The 18,425-nt window shown below is 64.3% G+C and overlaps 1 protein-coding gene across 3 annotated transcripts in view; it reads left to right on the top strand.

The window, feature by feature from the left end:
- Positions 1 to 18,425, top strand: part of KDM4B (lysine demethylase 4B) — a 125,565-nt gene that overhangs the window by 94,414 nt on the left and 12,726 nt on the right. Inside the window, exons 10-15 of one of the 3 annotated variants that reach the window (XM_039247594.1) lie at positions 1,568 to 1,764; positions 8,890 to 8,991; positions 9,356 to 9,558; positions 14,962 to 15,407; positions 15,632 to 15,752; positions 17,571 to 17,749. In XM_039247594.1, the coding sequence (XP_039103525.1) occupies positions 1,568 to 1,764; positions 8,890 to 8,991; positions 9,356 to 9,558; positions 14,962 to 15,407; positions 15,632 to 15,752; positions 17,571 to 17,749 (1,248 nt within the window). Of the gene's footprint in view, positions 1 to 1,567; positions 1,765 to 8,889; positions 8,992 to 9,355; positions 9,559 to 12,681; positions 12,861 to 14,961; positions 15,408 to 15,631; positions 15,753 to 17,570; positions 17,750 to 18,425 lie in introns of those variants that run through there. The other 2 variants (XM_039247596.1, XM_039247595.1) reach the window with 2 other exon arrangements.

Below are 18,425 nucleotides of genomic sequence, written 5' to 3'. Positions count from 1 at the left end.
TTATATCTTCTTCTCGCTGTGAAAGTGGCAGTGATGGCAATACTGTTGTAAAGGGTGAGACGTGAGGTTAACATGGAAATAGTTTTAAGCTTCAGCTTTGGAAATGGGCTTCTCCTAAGCCTGTCTGCCTGGGAGGCAGAAAGAGGGGCCGCGGGAGTTCCGAGCAGAACTTCAGAGTCCGAGTGACAGGGGCTGTAGTGCAGGTGTCCCTGGGCACATATGTCCCCCAAGGGTGGCTGCCCTGCGGCCTCCCGTCAGGGCTTTCAGCACAGGCGTGTCCCAGGTGTGTGTCCCCATGAGGGGGCAAGACCATGTCCGCTTTAGACAGATGCAGGTGCAGCACCCTGGGGTCACGCCCGCCCCCTGGGGCCCCCTAGGCCGCCTGCTCCAGGGCCTAACTCTGTGATGCTTCTGAGCCCCAGCAGCAGAGCCGAGAGGCTGTGGCAGAGACTGTAGCCCGCAGAGCTGAAACTACTCCCTGCCGGGCCCTCGGTGGACAGTCTGCCGGGCCAGCCCTAGACCAGCGTCCCCTCCGTCTCCCTCCCTTTTTGCAGTAGGGTGATTTCCCAGCCCCGTCTTGGTCTTATCCCACAGGTAAGTAGGAGACCGGGGCTGCCTGCGCCCCTCCTGCTGACAGAGGAAGGTCATTGGCTCAACGGCCAGAGCTCGGCTTCCAGAACCCGTAGCTGGCTTTTCTGGTCAATGGCTCCCTGGGGTGTTATGTGTCCCGGGGACACCTGGCTGCCTGCTGTGCGGTGCCCAGCCCTGGGGGTTATGCTGTGACATGGAGGAGGAGGGCCCCCGGGAGCAGGTGGCACGTGGGAGTCGTTCAGGCGGGTCTAGACAGCACAGGAAAGGCAAGAGAGGCGCCGTTTCAGCCTCTGCCTTCGCCACACTCGTTTGCCCCGTGCCCGAAGCTCCCAGACACAAAGGACCCTCCGGTCCCCACAGCCCTCGTCCAGCCCTCCCGGCACACCGTGCCAACCCTGCTCCACCAGCCACTGTGTCTGAGTTCTCGCCACCCCGGGGCCAGCCGCTGAGCCTCCGGTCCTGGCTTCCTCTGCCCAGACCCCCGAGGCAGAGACTGGGCCAGGCCTGTGTGCATCCTTGGGCGCCGCTCTGGGTTTCCTTTTTCTCTCTGAGCCTTTTGGGACCTACGGCTCTCCCCTCTTCCCAACCTGTGGGGTCACTGGTGTTGGGAGGCACACTCCCCTTGCGTTCTTACCCACTTGGGGACACGTGTGTCCCACATGAGGGGGATTTGGGTTAGAGCCAACCCAGCCGCAGGAACGCGGACCCCTGTGGCCTCGGGCTCCTGAGCTGTGTCTCTACGCCCTGCTGATGTCCGGGGCCCCCACAGATGCTCTGCTCTCCTCTCCCCTCCCTGGGCCGTGTGTTGGGCAGTGGCCGTGACCCCACAGAGGCGGGCCTGGGCCTTACACCTGGGACAGAAAGGTCCCATTTCCTGTTTGGAGGTAGCAGTTCCACCTGGGCTAGGCTCACCCCGCCTTTGTTCAGCTTGCTGGCCAGGAGCTCAGCCGATCTCCCCTGCCCCCCTCCCCCACAGTGCACGTGCCGGAAGGACATGGTCAAGATCTCCATGGACGTCTTTGTGCGCATCCTGCAGCCCGAGCGGTACGAGCTGTGGAAGCAAGGCAAAGACCTCACCGTGCTCGACCACACTCGGCCCACGGCCCTGAGCAGCCCGGAGCTGAGCACCTGGAGCGCCTCTCGGGCCTCGCTCAAGGCCAAGCTCCTGCGCAGGTGAGTCACCAGTAGACGAGCCGCTGCGCCCTGCCCAGCCCTGGTGGCGACCGTAAGTGACTCTCGCTCTCACTCTGCACCCGGCTGGCAGCTGCAGGCTGTCCCTGACCACTCTCCTCCCTCCTTCTCATCTTCTTCTTCCTTCCCCTTCCTCCCTCTCTACCCCGTCCCCCCTCCTCCCCTCCCTCTGCTCTCCCCCCCATCCACCCCCTTCCCCCTCTTCCCTTCCTCTCTCCTCTCCCCTCCTCCCACTCCTCTCTCCTCTTTTCTTCTTCCCATCTCCCCCTCCCCTCCCCCTCCCCTCCCCCTCCTCTCCTTTCCCTTCCTCCTCCTGCTTCATCTTCAAGTGTGCTTCCCAGGCCTCCACTTCCCCGAACATGGACCATGGGCCTTGGGGCAGGTGGCGTGTGTGTCACAGGGATCCCGGTTCCCTCCCACCCCCGTTCACCAGCTCCTGCGAGGCCCGCCCTGGGGCCCTGGGGCTACACGCTTTCCTCTCTGGGAGGATGACCCTGGGCGCGAGAGCCCTGTGTCCGTGTGTCGGCGCCGCTCTGGCCCCTCCGTGGGGACCTGTGGTGGCCCGTGTCGTGCCAGGGCCCGCGTGACCTTCTCACCTCTGTGGACGTTCATTTGGCACAAACATGCTGCTTGGAGCCGCGGTCACAGTTCCCCCCGGGACGTCCTTTGCACCCCTCTTGGGCTCGGAGGCCTCTATCCACAGTGTGGACCCTTCCAGGACTGCGTAGGCGCCGCCTTACCGCATGCCCGGTGTCGGGTGGGAGAGGACAGGGCACAGCGCCAGCGCCCTACTGGTGTGTCACCAAGGCTGTAGGGACGTGGGTGGCAGGTCTGGGCTGAGGAGGGAGTCGGCGTGCCAGGAACGAGAGACAGCCGGCCGCGGTGCCCAGAACGTCAGTCTGTTTGCTTCTCGTGGGAGCGCCAGGCTTTCCGGGCCTGAGTGCTCACGGATGCTGTTCTGCTGATTACTTCTTGGTGCCCAGGGACCAGTCAGCAAGTGCTCACGGGGCCCTGGCCGTGAGCCGGGCCCTTGCAGTGACAGGCCCACGGTCTCTCAGAGCCACCTGACTCCTCGTAAGCCGCCGCACACGGTAGACACTCGATAAACAAGCGAGCATGGCCTGTCCCTGTGAAATGTCCGTGATGGATGCTGAAATTGGAATTTCGTGTCATTTTCACCTGCCACAAAGTATTGCTGTCCTCTTAGCTTCCTGAACCGTCCAGAACCACCCTCCCCACGCTCAGCTGCCCCAGACCAGGCGGCAGGTGGACCTGCGCCTCCAGTGAGGCCTTTCCGGTGCAGCACTTGGTCACTTTGGGCTTGAACTTGGCCCCGCTGGCAACTCCCTGGGGCCTGGCCACTGACGGCTTGGGAGTCTGGGCCACGCCCTTCCTTTGGGAGCCCCGTTGCTGGCACTCCCACACCCTGTGGGGACATCCTTGCAACTATTTCTGGGAACAGCCATCCTGGCCGAGTGGCCGGGCCGGTCCAGAACCTGCCCCCGACCTGCTGTCCTTATTTGTACGTGTCCCATCTGTGAATCCACAAACCTTGGGCAGCCTCAGCCGCCCTGCATGTTCTCCTACCCTGGGCCCCCTCTCTCTGAGAATGTTCCGGCAGCTCCAGATAGCCCTTGTGAAGGTGAGTCTCTTTTTTTCTGATTTCTTTTGTCATCTGTCCTTTTGATTTTCCGCTCTCCCGCACGTGCTCTCTCCCTCGCTCTCTGTCTCTTTCTCTGTCTCTCTGTCTCTCTGTCTCTGTCTCTCTCTCTGTCTCTCTCTCTCTCTCTCTCTCTCTCTCTCTCTCTCTCTCTCTCTCTCGTGTGTTCTTTGCCGAGTGCACCTTCTTGCTGAGGCCAGTCTGCAGCTGATCCAAAGGCTTGTCCCCCAGGCCAGACGTGCGTTTGCATAATGGCTGATTGATTGTGGCTCAGGCTAATTGGTCAACAGAGTGGATTGCCAATAAACAGACACCACCGCCAGAAACAGAGTGGCATTGGAGGCTATTGGAAGAGCCTGCCTGGGACAAGGGGCCACAGCCTGCCAGCCCAGAACCTTCTGTGCCAGGCTGGCCCCCATGTCAGCCCCCGTGTCGTCCACACACTGTTCATTTCTGGAACGTTCCTGCCTCACGCCTCCCTCCCTTGCTGCCGACTAGGGGGGCTGTGTTCCTCCTGCAGGGAGACTGACTAACAAATTCGTCGTGATCCAAGGAATACAATTTCCTTCAAAGCCTTTAAATACGTAAAACACAGCTGATTCCCTTCTTTTTCTTCAAAGTCACGGGCTAGGGGGGCCGTTCTCCGAAAAGGCTGCCTGGGGGCCCGAGTTCAGTGCCACGCAGAGTCCCGCATGACTCTCTCCTGGCCACGTGGTGCCCTGCCCCGACCGCTGTCCCTCCCCTGAGCCTCGGGTGGGGCGGCGCCCCCAGAGCGCCCTTGGCTTGGGCAGAGGGTCAGGAGGGATGCCAGCTCTGTCCCCTTAGCACTGGGGACCCTGGGGCTGGGTCACTCTGGGCAGGCACAGGCTCAGGTTAAGGAGTAGCCCCGACCCCCACTTCAAGTGCCAGTAGCACCCCCAGTTGTGATGACCATAGATGCCCCCAGACACTGGCGCCCCCGCCCAGGGGAGAGGCACTAGGGGGCTCCTCACCTCCCCGCCTCTTCCTCCATGCGGTGGGTGCCCGCGCGGCCTCTCCTCCTCCCCCGACCTGCAGCAGCAGCTCGTGGTCCTTGCTCCACCGAGCCCCCAACCCCCAGGGGTTTGGCCTTCCTTCAGTGCCAACACCGTACCCAGCTGTCACCTCCCAGCAGAAGGCGGGTGTCGGCCTCCCCCAGAGAGTGATGTGCGCCCTTCTCATTGCCTTCCTGTGGGGGATCTTCCACACCGAGATCTGCTCCGGCAAATTGACCCCCTGACAGACGTCACAAACATCACCTCCCTGCCCCCTGCTGGAGGGCCCCCACCCCCCCCAGTGTCTCCACTCTCCCTCCTCCTGTTCCAAACGAGTGGCCCCTCTGCGGGCGCACCTGTCCGTTCCTCCCGGCCCCTCGTTACGTCCGGCAAGCGTTTCAAGAGACGCTGTGCACCAGCCATGTGTCCCAGCGGGCGTGCAACCTGCCAGCCGCACGCGCGTCTTGCACACACGGACAGTGGCACGCCTCCTTGTGGGGACCCGGAGGTGTACAGTACAGCCTCTGCCTGCTCCTGCTGACCTTGACCCCCAGCCATCCACCCGGACCCCTCTCCACCCACACCCACCACCTTTGGGCACCATGGAGACCCGGAGCCAAGGTCCAGCTTCCCAGCTCTCTGATGCCTGTTGGCCTGTGGGCGGCCCATCTCCCCTCACCCCTGCGCCTGATGCCCCGACCAGGCTGGGCAGCACCATGTCTCTGACTTGCCCCCACCAGGCCCTGCCCTGCCGAGCCCTTCCCCACAGACACACCTGCTGGCTGCTCACGAACTGGCCCCGTGGCCCACTGCGTTCCCTGGATTGTTCTTCCCCAGAGTGCCGCTGCCTTCTCTTCAAGGTGAAGTCCTTTAAACGCCGTGGGCCTGCCTGCCTCTGGGGCTATGGAGTGCTGGAGGGGAAAGGGGGGAGCGCGTCTGGGGGCCAGGCGGCCGGGAGAAGGACCTGGGGCACAGGGCTCGGGGGACCTTGATGCAGCCCTGAGTGTCCCCTGTGGAAGCAGAGACCCTGGGCAGCGGCCGGTCCTGCGAGAGCTGGCGCCTTGAGTGCTCTGGGCCCCTCTGTCGACCAGACCACAGCCTGCTGCATGGGTGGGAGTCCCAGAGGAGTCCCCATGCTGCCTCCTGCCATCCGAGGTCCTGAGACGCCTGCTTCCGTGTTGAAAGTCTTAGTGTAGGTGTGTGGACTCGGTCCTGGTATTCGCTTCATAGGCACCCAAGGCAGGGACCACCCCCGTCAGGCCTGGGCGGTCAGTGCATGCTCTCCACCCGCTCCTGAAACTCCACGGATGAGCCCGGGGGGCGACAGAACAGTGCAGGGAGGGCGGCTGCTAAGACTTGGGCGTGCCGTGGTGGCACAGCCTGGAAAGGCCGCAGAGAGATGCAGGGCGCTTGAGGGGCAGGGGGCCGAGCATGAGGCGCCGCAGGGCTCAGGGTGAAATTCAGCAGAAGACGGGGAGTGAGGCAGCCTCTGCAGCGCGAGAGAGAAGAGCCGTGAGCCTCCAGCCGCCTGATCCCTCCAGGCTGGGGTCGCCTTGAGGTCCCAGAGCCGGGAGGTCGGAGAGCAGAGGCTCCTGGAGCAGCTCCGGCCTCTCCAGGATCTCTGGGAAGAGAGGAGGACGTTGTCTGGGGCCCAGGCACGGTGTCAGCGATTTAAACGTCTGGTGCAGAGGACGAGGGTGACCCACGCTCTGCACACATCACTGTGCGGCCTCGCAGCTCTGGGATTAAAGAGAAGATGCCAGAAGCTTCTGCACGGAACAGCTAGGTCGACATAAAGGATGAGAGAGCCAGGAGACATCGGGCTTCCCATCCATAATACTGTGGGCCAGCCCCGAAGGAACAAGGCCTTCAAAACTCAGACGGGAAATAAATTTCAACTGAAGCATGTACCTCCGCGGCGCCCAGGGGGCTCAGTCCGCTGAGTGACTGACTCTTGACGTTGGTTCAAGTCACAGTCTCACAGATCGTGGTGTCCAGCCCCCCCGTTGGGCTCTGCACCACTTGGGATTTTCTCTCTCCCTCCCCCCCTCTGCCCCTCTCCTACTCATGTGCTTTCTCAAAAAAAAAAAAAAAAAAAAAATAGTATGTATCTAGTGAAATTACCAACTAAACATGCAAGGGGATAAAGATCTTTCTGGACCTCCAAAGCCTCAGGCGTCGCTCCCATTCTGAGGGCGCTCCCAGAGGACGTTCTGCAACTAAACAAGGGCACCGACAAAGATAGAGCGGAGGGCCCTGGATCCCACCCAGGCAGGTCCAAGGGGGCTCAAGGGGACGGGCCGCCGGCCATCATCGAGTGTGGGGACAGCCCGCGTAGGAGGCCACACTGGGAGCCTGGAGATCACCTGGATGGCCAAGCGTCTGAGACGGGGGCCGATGCCCGGCACCGGGAGGGGCTCACGAGGAGGACGCAGGCGGCTCCGTCGCTCGTGGATGGACCAGATCTATAGTCAGGAAAACGGAAACGAGGCACTTCGCCATGTGGCACCTGGTGGCGGGATGGCCACACTCCGCGTGTCTGTCCCCACAGCCATAGGGGAGACGTGGAGAAGTCCACACGAGCAGGAACAAGTAGCAGCGGGGAAGGAGGCTCACCTGGAGGTCTGGCCCGGGGGACACCGGGGTGGCCAGACTGCATGACCAGGAGGTGGGTGGTGGCCGCCGCCTCCTGTGACCCCGACCAGCTGACCACCATTCTTCCAGCTTCCGTTTCACGAAACAGATCTTTCCTTGCGTGCTGACCTTCCGCTCGCTTTTCCTACTCTGCAGTAGGGGCCGCCTTCTGCCTCTGTCCGCCGGCCGATGCTGCCCATCCTGGGGTCTCCACAGGAGCAAAGGCCCAGTGGTGCTTGGGGGCTGGCGCTGGGGCTGGAGGCGCCCAGAGCCCTGAGCCCTGCTCCCAGGGGGCCCAGGAAGGTTTAGGCTCCTCGGAAGACAGGACCACACCCCCACCCCCACCCCTGTCAACCCTGGGGGCAGCGGCATCAGGAAGGGCCTCCATTTCTGAGGGCAGGGCGGGTAGGAGGGGGGCCAAGGAGCCGGGCAGCTGCAGGAAGCCAAGGCCAGGTGAGTTCAGCCAGGGGGTGCCCTCCTGCTGGTTGCTGCTGGGGCCAGCACGGGGCCCCCCTGGGGGCTCCCTGCCCTGCAGCCCCCGCTCCCCCCTGGTGGCAGCAGGTGACAGAGCCAGCTGGGCCACACATCTGTCCTGGGACTTGTTTGGGGGGGGAGCCCCTCCCAGAGTCCCCCACGTGTAGGCCCCAGGGGCTCTGTGGCGGTAGAGTGCGTTCTCCCCCTGGCCCCCGCGCCCCCTCCTGCCTGGTCCCTTGCCCACGTGTCCTCCTGCCCACCCCACCCTGCACCCCCGCAGCGACCCGTGCACGCCATGATGTGTGTGACACCATGCCTGCGCCCATGATGCTCCCTCCCCCGGAATGCTCCCCTGCTTCCTGCCCCCGGTCATCAGAAGGCTCCTGCGCCAGCATCACTGGGGCCTGTCAGCCCGGCGTGGCCTGGGACCCTGAGCGAGGCAGCCCCGCAGTGGGAAGGCCCAGGGCAGTCAGCGTCAGGGGTCAGTCAGGAGAGGGCCCGCCAGCCATCAGGCACCCGTGTCCGGGGACTGCAGGACTCTGGTGGTCACCCCCTGGGTGGGACGTGGGGTCCTGGCTCTTGGAGCCCTCAAGGCCTCCCCGGGTCCCCACCCAGCCCCAGTCAAGTAGCCCTGCTTTGCTCGGTGACTTCTTGATCCTTGGAGGTGTGACTGCTGCAGGGACCCCATAGGGCTCTGTGTCCAAACCGACCTCCTGGGGGCCGCGCCAAGAGCCCCTGGGGGGAGGGGAGCTGCAGCCAGCACCTCCCCTTGGCATCGCTGACACTGAGGGGGAAGAAAGGCTATGAAGAAAGGTTATGAGGCCTTGAGCCTGAGACCCCGTAGGGGCGTGCCCTCAACAGCTGCAGGATGCTTGTGACTGGCCCAAGGCGGCTTCTCCACACCCCAGCCTCCTCCTCAGCTCCTGGGTGCGGCACACACCCTGGTGTCAGCCCCAAAGCCACTTCTTCCCTCCTTGGAAAGTCCCCCCCTGAGCCGGACAGGGAGGCCCTGGGCACTGATCGGCAGGCCCACCCACCACGGTCTCGTTCTTTTTTGCCTTTATGACCGATTCTCTCTGGTTTGCACTGAGAAGCCGTAGCTAAGCCTCAGGTGACGGCTCATTTGGGGCCAAGCGCTGCCCCCAGACTGTGGTGGCCTTGAGGCTGGCTGCCGGCAGGCGAGCCGCGGCCTCTGCAGCTCCTTTGAGTGAGGGCCACAGAGCATGGGGACGGGACGCCCAGGTGCCCGAGGCCAGGCCCGCAGATGAGGCGTCTGGGGAGTCAGCGCAGGCGCTGGAGAAAAACTCCCTGACGTTTACATTCTAGACAAATTAGTCTGAAAGAAAACAGACACTGGAGAAAGACCGAGGAGGACAGGAAGGCCAGTCTAGACAGGAAGAAAGAGCAGACCAGGAGGCCGGGGCCGCCGTAAGTGCACCTTGTCCCTGTGTGCAGGCATCTCCACCGTCACCCTGCCTCCCCCCACCTCCCAGCGGCTCTGCCCAGCCCCACCATCCCACCTCCCGGTCATCACCCGCTCTGCCCCATGTGGTCCCCAGGCCTCTCCCTTCCCCCTCCCCAGCCCCCCCATCCCACCTCCCGGTCATCAGCACCCGCTCTGCCCCACACGGCCCCCGGGCCTGTCCCCCTCCCCTGTCCCCACGCCAGCCCTGCTGGCCCTGTGACTGTGGGATGCTGTCCAGGGCTCCGTTCTGCCGGCTGGGTGGTGGGGCGCACAGATAGGGCTTCTCCCTGTCATTTGGCCTCCTGCCTGATGACTGTCCCTCTCCAGGTCCCACCGGAAACGGAGCCAGCCCAAGAAGCCCAAGCCGGAAGACCCCAAGTCCCCCGGGGAGGGGGCTGCCGGGGCCGCCCTCCTGGAGGAGGCTGGTGGCTTGAAGGAGGAGACCTCACAGGAGGCTGACCCCGAGGAGGAGGAGGAGGAGGAGACCCAGCCAATGCCACCCCAGGGCCGGGAGGCTGAGGCCACAGAAGGTCAGTCGTGGCTGGGGGTCTCCTTGCTGAGCCTCAGCTGGTGGAAAAGCTAGTGTTCACTGTGCCCGCGGAGTCCCTGCTCTTTAAGGGTCCAGTTCAGCTGCTCCCTTGTGGCGGGTGGGGGGAGGGAATCTCCAGCCTCCGTTAGATTCATGAAGGCCCCGCCTCTCACCCCTGCACCGCCCGATACTGTCTCCACGGGCATCAGCTTTCAGCGTACACGGGCAGGGAGACATAGGCGCTCAGCCCATAATGGGTATTCCCTGTCCCTTATGTGGGAGAGAGGGTAGCTTGCGGTTTGCGGCCACGCACACGTGGGTGTGCGCAGCGGGGACAGACCCTCTTCTGTCTGGTGGGCTTCAGACGTCAGGGTGAACTGCGGACTGGGGGCCCCCCCGGAAACATGCCCCACATACCATCCAAAGCCCTTGCAGTGTGGGATAGTGATCTGTGAGCGCTCCAAAGATCCCCCGCTCGGTGGCATGTCCCACTCAAATGTCACGGGGCACATACGCTACGTCCCGTTAAATTCAAGTTCAGAGAACATGCCAAGCCAGATGGTGCATCATTCACAGAGAGCGTGAGCCTCGCCCACTGCAGCTGCTGTAACCAAGCACTCCGGAGGCCAAGTTCAAGGTGTGGGCAGAGCTGGCTCCTTCTGAGGCTGAGGGAGAGTCTGTCCCGGGCCCCTCCCCTTGGCTTGTGGCCGCTGCCTTCTTGTCCTCCTGGCCACTCCAAGGGGCTCCCTGCCGGCGGGCGATGGGCCCTCTAGGCCCTGCACCCCCATCACGCAGCCTCAGGGACCTAACAAACGCTCACGAGTGAATACAAGTCCCCTGCGATGTAGGAGGGTGGGGGGGACCTGGGCTGTGGTGGGTAAATAAAGACCTCTCTGACAGGGCCCTGGGGTTTGCATTTGACCCTGGAGGGCCGGGATCTGTAGGGAAAGTGAGAAGGGAGCAAGACATGCAGCCATTTTGGGGTTCTGGCCCGAAGAGTGGGGAGCCTGGGGGGTGTCCCTGGTGGTGCTGGAGCAGCGAGTGATCTGCCCCCGGGCTGTGGTCGCGCTCTGCAAGGGCTGTTGGTGGAGCTGGATGGGGGCGGGCGCAGGGACAGAAGTACTCAGGCACCTGTAACTTGAGATGGTTTACCCCGCTGCTTAGCTGGGGGGGGGAGGGGCGGGAAGAATGACTCTTTTTTGTTAATTTGATTAATTTTAGATGTGTTTTTCCCCAAACACAGTGACTATGTAAAAACCGCCTCCCACCCACTCCCACCCCCACCCCCAGGCCCTCACTGGCTCTCGGCCGCTCCTGCTGGGTCCCATCCTGGTGACACCGGGGGCCTGGCCTCCCTGAGTCTCAAGATTCCAAGAGCTGGCGCATCAAGACCCCTTTCCCAGGGAGCCTCCGGCTCTTCTCTGGCCTCCTGCGGGGAGACGGCTGCTGTCTAGAGCAGCCCCCCCCCATCCTGTCCCCAGGAGGAGCTGGCCTTCCAGCATCTGCTGCCCCTCCCTGTCCTCTTCCCCAGCCCCGATCTGGGACCCCACCAGCTTCCCAGGGCACGTGGACCCCAGGAAGAGCCAGGCGGGCGGTGTCTGTTCACCGTCCCCCGCCCCCTGATTCCAGACACCATCCGTGCCCCAGGCCAGGGACGGGAGGAAGGGGTGGGGGCAGCGGCCACCGCAGCCAAGAGCCCTGTGCTTCTGTCAGTGAAGTCCTGTGAGCGTCCCCCCCAGCCCTCGGGGTGGAAGAGAACTCTGAATGCGTTGAATAAACAAGTGCTCACAGTCGGGGGTGATGGCAAAGGCTTGTCAAACGAGTGGAAGATTTTAAAATGCTTTCCGGGCTTCCTTTAACATTAGCTTAATGTCCCTCAGAGCTGTAAGTGCCAACGACCACATTGTGGGCAAGCAGTGGGGCGTTCTGTTTGGGGGTTGCGGAGGGAGAGCACTGAACACCGTGGCTCTCCACAGCGTCCTGGGACCTGGGGGGCAGGGCGGAGGGCAGGAGAGGAGGCCCCCAGGCAGGAGGGAAGAAGCCTCCTTAGGGCCTGGGGCGGGGGGGGGGGGGGGGGGGGGGGGGAGGCCAGGACCCTGTGGTGCCTGGACACGGACACACACACACACACACCCCACCCCACCCCGACCTGGGGGTCTTGAGCAGGAGATAAGGAGGCAGTGGGTATCTCTGCCCTGGTTTGCCGGCCGTCAGGGGTTCCCGCCTCCTGGAGGGTCGTGACCATCTCAGGAGCTCGCCCCCTGTGCCTGTGCCTGTACCGCCCTGTCTTCTCACAGCGGGGGGACCTGACCATGTGCAACTGGAGTCAGGGCAGGCCTGTTTCAGAGGTGCTGAGTGTTACACTTGGACACATGTGTCCTCCACCCAGGACACCCGCCCCCAGCACGGTCCGGCCAGGCGTCGGTACCACCATATGGCCTGGGCTCTGGGGACCAGGACCAGCTCTCTCGGGCTGGGGGGGGGGGGCGGTCTCCCTAAAGCAGGCAGCAGCTTCGGAGCCCCGCCCTGGTGGTTCCTCACCCCCCCCTTCCATGGGCAGCGGCCCCGCAGACGCTGAGCACAAGGGCCCAGACCTGCCTGGCACACTGGCGGCTCCCGCTTGGTGAACATCGGTGCCACGGTGAGCTCCCCAGCCGGGTGGGCCTTCTGGGCCGTGACTTACCCTACCCTCCAAACGGTGCTGGAGCCTCCTCAGCTCGGGGACGGTCCCTGCCATTCTCAAGGGAGGGGCGAGGCTCACATGCCGAGGAGATAACCTGGTGGGGACCCTCGGCCCTGTCTGTGTGACTGTCCCCTGCTCATGCCAGCGCTCCCTCAGGCCCAGGCAGGTCAGGGGCTTGACAGGGTCCCAAGGGGGAGGCCTGTGGCCGTCCCCCAGGCGAAGACAGAGCCCTGAGTCCCCAGGTGTCCTTCCTGGCCACTGGCTTGTCCCCTACCAGTCCCCTGGGTGTGTCCCCCGTGGGTATCCTCCAGCCTGCAAGATGGGAGGAGGCCTGGCACCTTCTTTTCTGACAGCAGGGCCTCTTGCTTGACAGCAAGCAGGCAGTCAGTCGGTCCCAGTGTCCTCCGGCCAGAGAGGGCTCAGCAGGTCTCCACTCAACAGGTTCGCGCTGTCAGGGCAGGAGGATCGCGGAGGCCCCTTAGAGAACAAAGCCGTGTACTGGGAAGTGCCTTTTCCACAGATAGGGCAGCCTCGTTGTCCTTGAGACGGCAGGGCCGCGAGCAGCCGTGACGCACCTCGCCGCTCGCCCCTGGGGCCCTGGGTCATCCCCTGCCACGTCTCCCCCTCCAGGTGTGTCTCTGCCCACCACGTCTCCTCCACTGTCTTCCCACTGCCACCGTGTCCCTCCCTGCGCCCCCTCCACGGCTTCCCCACACCCCTCCCTGCGCCGTCATTCTGCAGCCACATCTCTCCCCCTACGCCCCTCCCCGCCGCATCTCTTGCCCACCTCCAGTCTCTTCCCTCCCATGCGGTCTCCCCACCACATCTCTCAGCACCCCCAGGCACATCTTTCCCATCTCACGGGCGACGTTTCGTTGCCACCCGACCCCGCATCTGTAGGGGAGAATGGGTCTTGTCTGTGGAGCGGAACATCTGTTATGTGCTTTCCTCAGCCAGATGGCCATTCCCGAGGCTCAGGCTGGAGGGGATCCTGGGGAGCAGTCAGGGCAACCACAGGTGGGGGGAGTTCCGTGGGTCCCTGGAGTGCTCAGGACCTCGGGTGTGGGCCATCCCAGCAGCCGGGGCTGAGCTGCAGCATGCAGATGGGGGGGGTGGGGGCAGGGCCGCCCCAGAGGCCACAGGGTCTGGGGGGCCGGTTGATAGTAGGGCTCCCTCCTGGCGCCTGGGACCGGCTGTCTGCTGGAACAGGGCACCCATGTTTGCCAGCTTCTTGGGTCCGCGCAGGTCAAGGGTGACGTGAAACACCCTCCCCTCGGGAGCCTTTCCTCTTTCAAGGTCAACTGCATTTGCTTGTCATCTCTGGCTGAGGGGAGGGGCTTTCACAGCACGAGGTGACACATGGCTGCCCCGTCGCACACCGGGACACTGCACTCTGTGCCTTGGCAGTGGCTTAGTTGGGGAGGGGGCCTGGCCCTCAGTTTCCCCCATTTTCCCTGGGGGCCGGTTCAGGGAGACGGGGACCGTAGGCACCTATGGCCTCATGAGTACCCTCAGCAGGACAACCGCTGCCTCCCGGGCTCCCCAGGCAGACCAGGCTGGCCCTCCTCATGTAACGTCTGACCAAGGGACCCAGGACATGCATTCTCCGGTGGGGCGGACAAGGCCCGAGGGTTCTGGGGCTCGCTGTGCTGTGGGCTCTGTCCCCGGGGGCCACTGGGCTGCTTGTCCTCGAGGGCAAGGGTCCCTGATGCCTCGCCCTGAGCACAGCAGTCCTCACGGAGGTCACCCCCCACTGAGTTCCCTGTGGCTGCTGCAACAGCAACCACAGACTCATGTGTATGTTCCAACACCAGGAGGGCAGCACCCCCCCTGGGCCGCACGGGGCTGAAACGGCGTGGGCAGGGCTGGCCTCTGCACGGGGCTCAGGGCAGAACTTGTCCCCTGCCTTTGCCTGTTTCTGGAGGCATTGCGTCGCTGGCCCGGGGCCCCTCCTCCATCGCCAAAGCCAGCAGGGCAGCGCCTCTTTGACCCTTCTTGTGCGGGTGCCCCTCCCTCCGGCCGCAGCTGGGAAAGACCCTGGGCTTCTAAGGGTCCGGTTGGAACCCTCCCCTGCCCTGTGTCCTTAGCCCCTGCAGGGCCTCTTAACCACGCAGGCAGGCTCCTCACGCAGCCTGGAGCTGGGACACGGGCATCTCTGGGGGCCGCGATTCCACCAGACCTATGTCATCCATTCAGTTTGACCTGATGTGCTGGCCTGGCCTGCGTCCCGCCTTGCCACCTGTGGGGACTTGAGGGCGTCCCTCCAGGCCCAGCGGGCTCTCCGGTTCTGCTCAAGCAACCACTTTTCTTGGTTTGCTGTTGGCGGTTTCGCAGATGCATGCGTTCTGTGTGGAAATTGACAAAACCCAGCACCGCCTTGCGTCCGCCCCACTCCTTAAGAAGGACGTTTGGAGCAGTTCTTCCCCACACCCTCCACCCCTGGCCCGAACCTCAATGCGCTCTTCCTTCTGCTTTCTCCCTGCCAATTCCAGGAGACACCTGGACACCTGCCAGCACAGGGAGGGCCGGGCCGTGGCCGCCCCAAGGCTCAGGCATGGTGACCGGGTGGCAATTTGAACTCGCTGGAAGCTGGTATTCTTTTGGGGAAACTCAGGGGCCCTCACCCACCCCCAGCCATGTCCCTCCTGGGCTGGGGGGCTCGCAGGATGGTGTGTGGCTGCCGGCCTCAGCACCAACCTGTCTTTCCCTTTCTCCCCACAGAAGACGGAAGGGGCAAGCTGCGGCCAGCCAAGGCCAGGAGCGACAGGAAGAAGAAGAGCTATGGCCCCCTGCACCCGCACCACACCCTCCTGCCCCAGCTGCCTCCCCCACCCACTCAGTTCCCCGCCGAGGAGGCACCCAGGCTGCCGCCCCTGGAGTCCCCGGTGCTTGCCCCAGGCCCCGCCCTGGCCGACGGGACGCCCCCACCGCCACCTCTCAACGTCGTGCCCCCCGAGGCGCCTGGCCAGGAGCCAGAGGTGAAGCCGCGCCCCATCATCCCCATGCTATATGTGGTGCCGCGGCCCAGCACGCTGTGTGACAAGGGCCGCGTGTCCTGCCAGCAGGCCTTTGAGCACTTTGCCCAGAGGGGCCCCACCTGGAAGGAACAGGCGGCCCCCATGGAGCTGACGGGTCCCGAGGAGGAAGGCGGAGCCAGAGAGGTGCAGGTAGGGGCGTGTCCGCCCAGGGCCCTGGGGCTCCCACCTCCCCAGCGCCCCCACCACAGCCCTGCTCTCCCGAACCAGTCCCCTCGGTCCAGCACAGAGATCACAGGAGCTCCCTGCCTGCGGCCTTGACCCCACATCTAGGGCCCGGGGCCTGCTGGGGGGCGGGTCTCCACTGGGGGCCTCAGAGCCACGCCCCCCCAGATGCTGCGTGCTCTGCCTTTCAGGCACCGTCCACGTTTTCCAAATTGAAGATGGAGATCAAGAAGAGCAGGCGGCACCCCCTGGGCAAGCCGCCCACCCGCTCCCCGCTGACCGTGGTCAAGCAGGAGGCCTCTAGTGACGAGGGTGAGCCAGGGCACCTGTTCCCCGGTGGCCATGCCCGGGCCTCCCTCTGCTGCCCATGCCACCACCACCAGCCAGGCCCTCAGAGCCCCGCCCCTGCACAGAACATCAGATGGAGGCTCTGTTCCTCCCGCAGTGCCCCCCACAGTCAGCCTAGGGCCGCCCCACTCCTTCATTTCCCACCTTGGGGAGCGCCGAGCTCGGAGCATGCTTTGCAGCTGCTACCAGGCTGAAAGGCACAACATGGTCCTTCGGAGCTCCAGACGCGGATGCCGCTTAATTTTTCTTTGACTGTTTCCCCGTCTGTAAAATGAGGCCTGCCAGCCCTGTGAGGTGCCCAGAGCCCATGCCTTTGAAGCGTGCTGCGTGGTGCTGAGCCCGCGGCGGGTGCTGGGACTGCCGAGGCTGGGTGCTTGCCGACGTGGCAGGTTTTACCTGTGGTTTTCCCCTCCGCACACCTGCTCTTGTGAGAGCCCAGCAGGTGCTGTTCCTGCCGGAAGCCCCTTCCCCCAGGCCGGGGCAGGCTGCCCGCAGCTCCCATGGCCCCCGGGTGGGCAAGGACCATGCCCTCTGCTCTCGCGGGCTCAGGGCCCGCTCAGATGCCTGGTACAGCCCAGGCTTCCGAACATTGACAGATCAGGCTGCAAGCGAGCCAGGGGGAGGTGCATACTTAGGCCCCGGTGTGCCGGCCGCACCCCCCTCGCCTCCCTGGCCCCAAGTTGGGGGTTGAGAAATGACTCCGTGTTAAGTGATCACGGGGCTGTGTGGGCCTGGCTCTGGGACGCCTGTCCCTGTGCGCTGCCCTGACATGCAGGGGGCGCTGTCCCCAGAGCCGCACCGAGACCTGACCTGTGGCTGGGCCGCCATAGGAAGGTTGGAGTAAACCTGGGGAGCTGAGAGCCTCAGGCAGAGATTCTGCTAAACCAGGTTTTCATCCTCGGCTTCAGCCTCTCGTGTAAGATGCACGTGGAGTTTGTAACACTCATCCGGATGGCTCCTTCCATTTCCCATCCGACCAGAGGGCCGGGGGAGAGGAAGCGCCCCGATCACAGGGCCAGAGCCCCCAAGAGCAAGAGGGGCTCAGAGGAGGGCCAGACGTGGCGTTGCAGGCGGAAAGACTGTAGTGTCACCTCTCCAGAAAGTGCCTGCAAGGCCTCCCCCACCCCTACTCTGCCGGGGCCCCAGAGCCCAGCGTTCATCTTTGGTGCCAGAAGGGAGGCCAGCAGCTCTCATCACCGCAGGGTGCCTGGGCCTGCCTGGGGTCTCCGTGTCCTTGGGCAGAGCAGCCTTGACCCTCCAGTCAGGCCCAGCCCCCCTCTCTAGGGCTGTAGATGATCCATCTCCAGGGGTCTGCGTTGACCTCCTCCTCACTCTCATGAGTCCCCTGGCCCGGGCCCCCAGGCTCCTGTCCGCGTTCTCTTCCCACCATGCCTTGCTGGCCCAGCTGTGGTGAAGGTTGGGGCCTCAGCAGTGAGCGCCTGCTCCACGGGGTGGGCCCCTGCACAGCTCCGAGGCTCAGCCCCGTGTCCTCAGGAACCACAGCAGTGGGATATCGGGGGATTGGGGCGCGGCTGGCTGCTGACCGAGGCCAGCAAAGAGCAGCCTCGACAGGTGACAGGCGAGGTGGGAGGGACGGCCGTCTGCGGCCTTCATCTCGGTCGTGACACGGAGTCAGCAGAGCGTGGGAGTGACACTGCCCCTGCTCGGTCACCCCCGTGCTCTCCGCAGTAAAGTGCCCGCTGGCTGGGGACGGGTTTCTCTGGGCCTCCAGCCATGCCCAGGTTTCTCTCCGTCCCCTCCCGCCCTCCTGTTTTCCTCTAGAAGCCTTCCCTTTCTCCGGGGAGGAGGACATGAGTGACCCCGAGGCCTTGAGGTCTTTGCTCTCCCTGCAGTGGAAGAACAAGGCTGCCAGCTTCCAGGCTGAGAGGAAGTTCAACGCAGCGGCCGCCCTGACCGAGCCCTACTGCGCCATCTGCACCCTCTTCTACCCTTACACCCAGGTGAGGGGGCTCCGGGGGCGGGGGGGGAGTGGAGACCAACGGGCTGTTTACTTCGGGATCAGTGCGGCTCCTGGCTGGCGGGCGGGTGGCCTGGGGGGCACCGGACAGCCGCAGAGTGGCCGGCAGAAGCCGTTGGCATTTGGGGCCGTGTGATGCCGAAGGCTCCCCCGGAAGGGCTGCAGGGGGAGGGGGGAGAACCTGGTCTCTGAGCTTTAGCAGGAAGTGACTTCCCTATGGGCATAGAAACGGCCAGCGGAGGGGGCGGGGGAGGGGCCGGCAGAGGGAGCGCGCAGGTGCTGTCTGCAGGTGGCCGTCTTCAGCTGATCCTCAGGGCCCGCACGGGTCTCTGAGCTGAGAGGCCAGAGCCCGGGCAGGAGCCGGGACAGCCACAGTGACGTGCCCCCCACCCCCGGTCTCCCCATGAGGCCCCCAAGGCTTTCCTCTGCTTTCATATCTGCCCCATGCCCTGCGAGCTGCTCTGCACTGACCCCCGGGGTCTTGCCCACTGCCCGCCCCCCTGCCTTGCCCGACAGATTTCTGTTCATCCCCAAGTCCGCTGAGCTGTCTCCTCTGTCCCAAGCCCTCCCACACCTGCTGTTCCTCCCCGGGCTCGCCCACCTCGCCTCTGCTCTTGCTCCCACTCTGTGTTCAGCAGCCCCTGGACTGTGAGTCCCGG

The sequence above is a fragment of the Hyaena hyaena genome, unplaced genomic scaffold (assembly GCF_003009895.1).
Source record: "Hyaena hyaena isolate Hyena2069 unplaced genomic scaffold, ASM300989v1 scaffold_296, whole genome shotgun sequence".
Taxonomy (NCBI): domain Eukaryota; kingdom Metazoa; phylum Chordata; class Mammalia; order Carnivora; family Hyaenidae; genus Hyaena; species Hyaena hyaena.
This window is presented reverse-complemented; position numbering and strand designations above follow the sequence as displayed.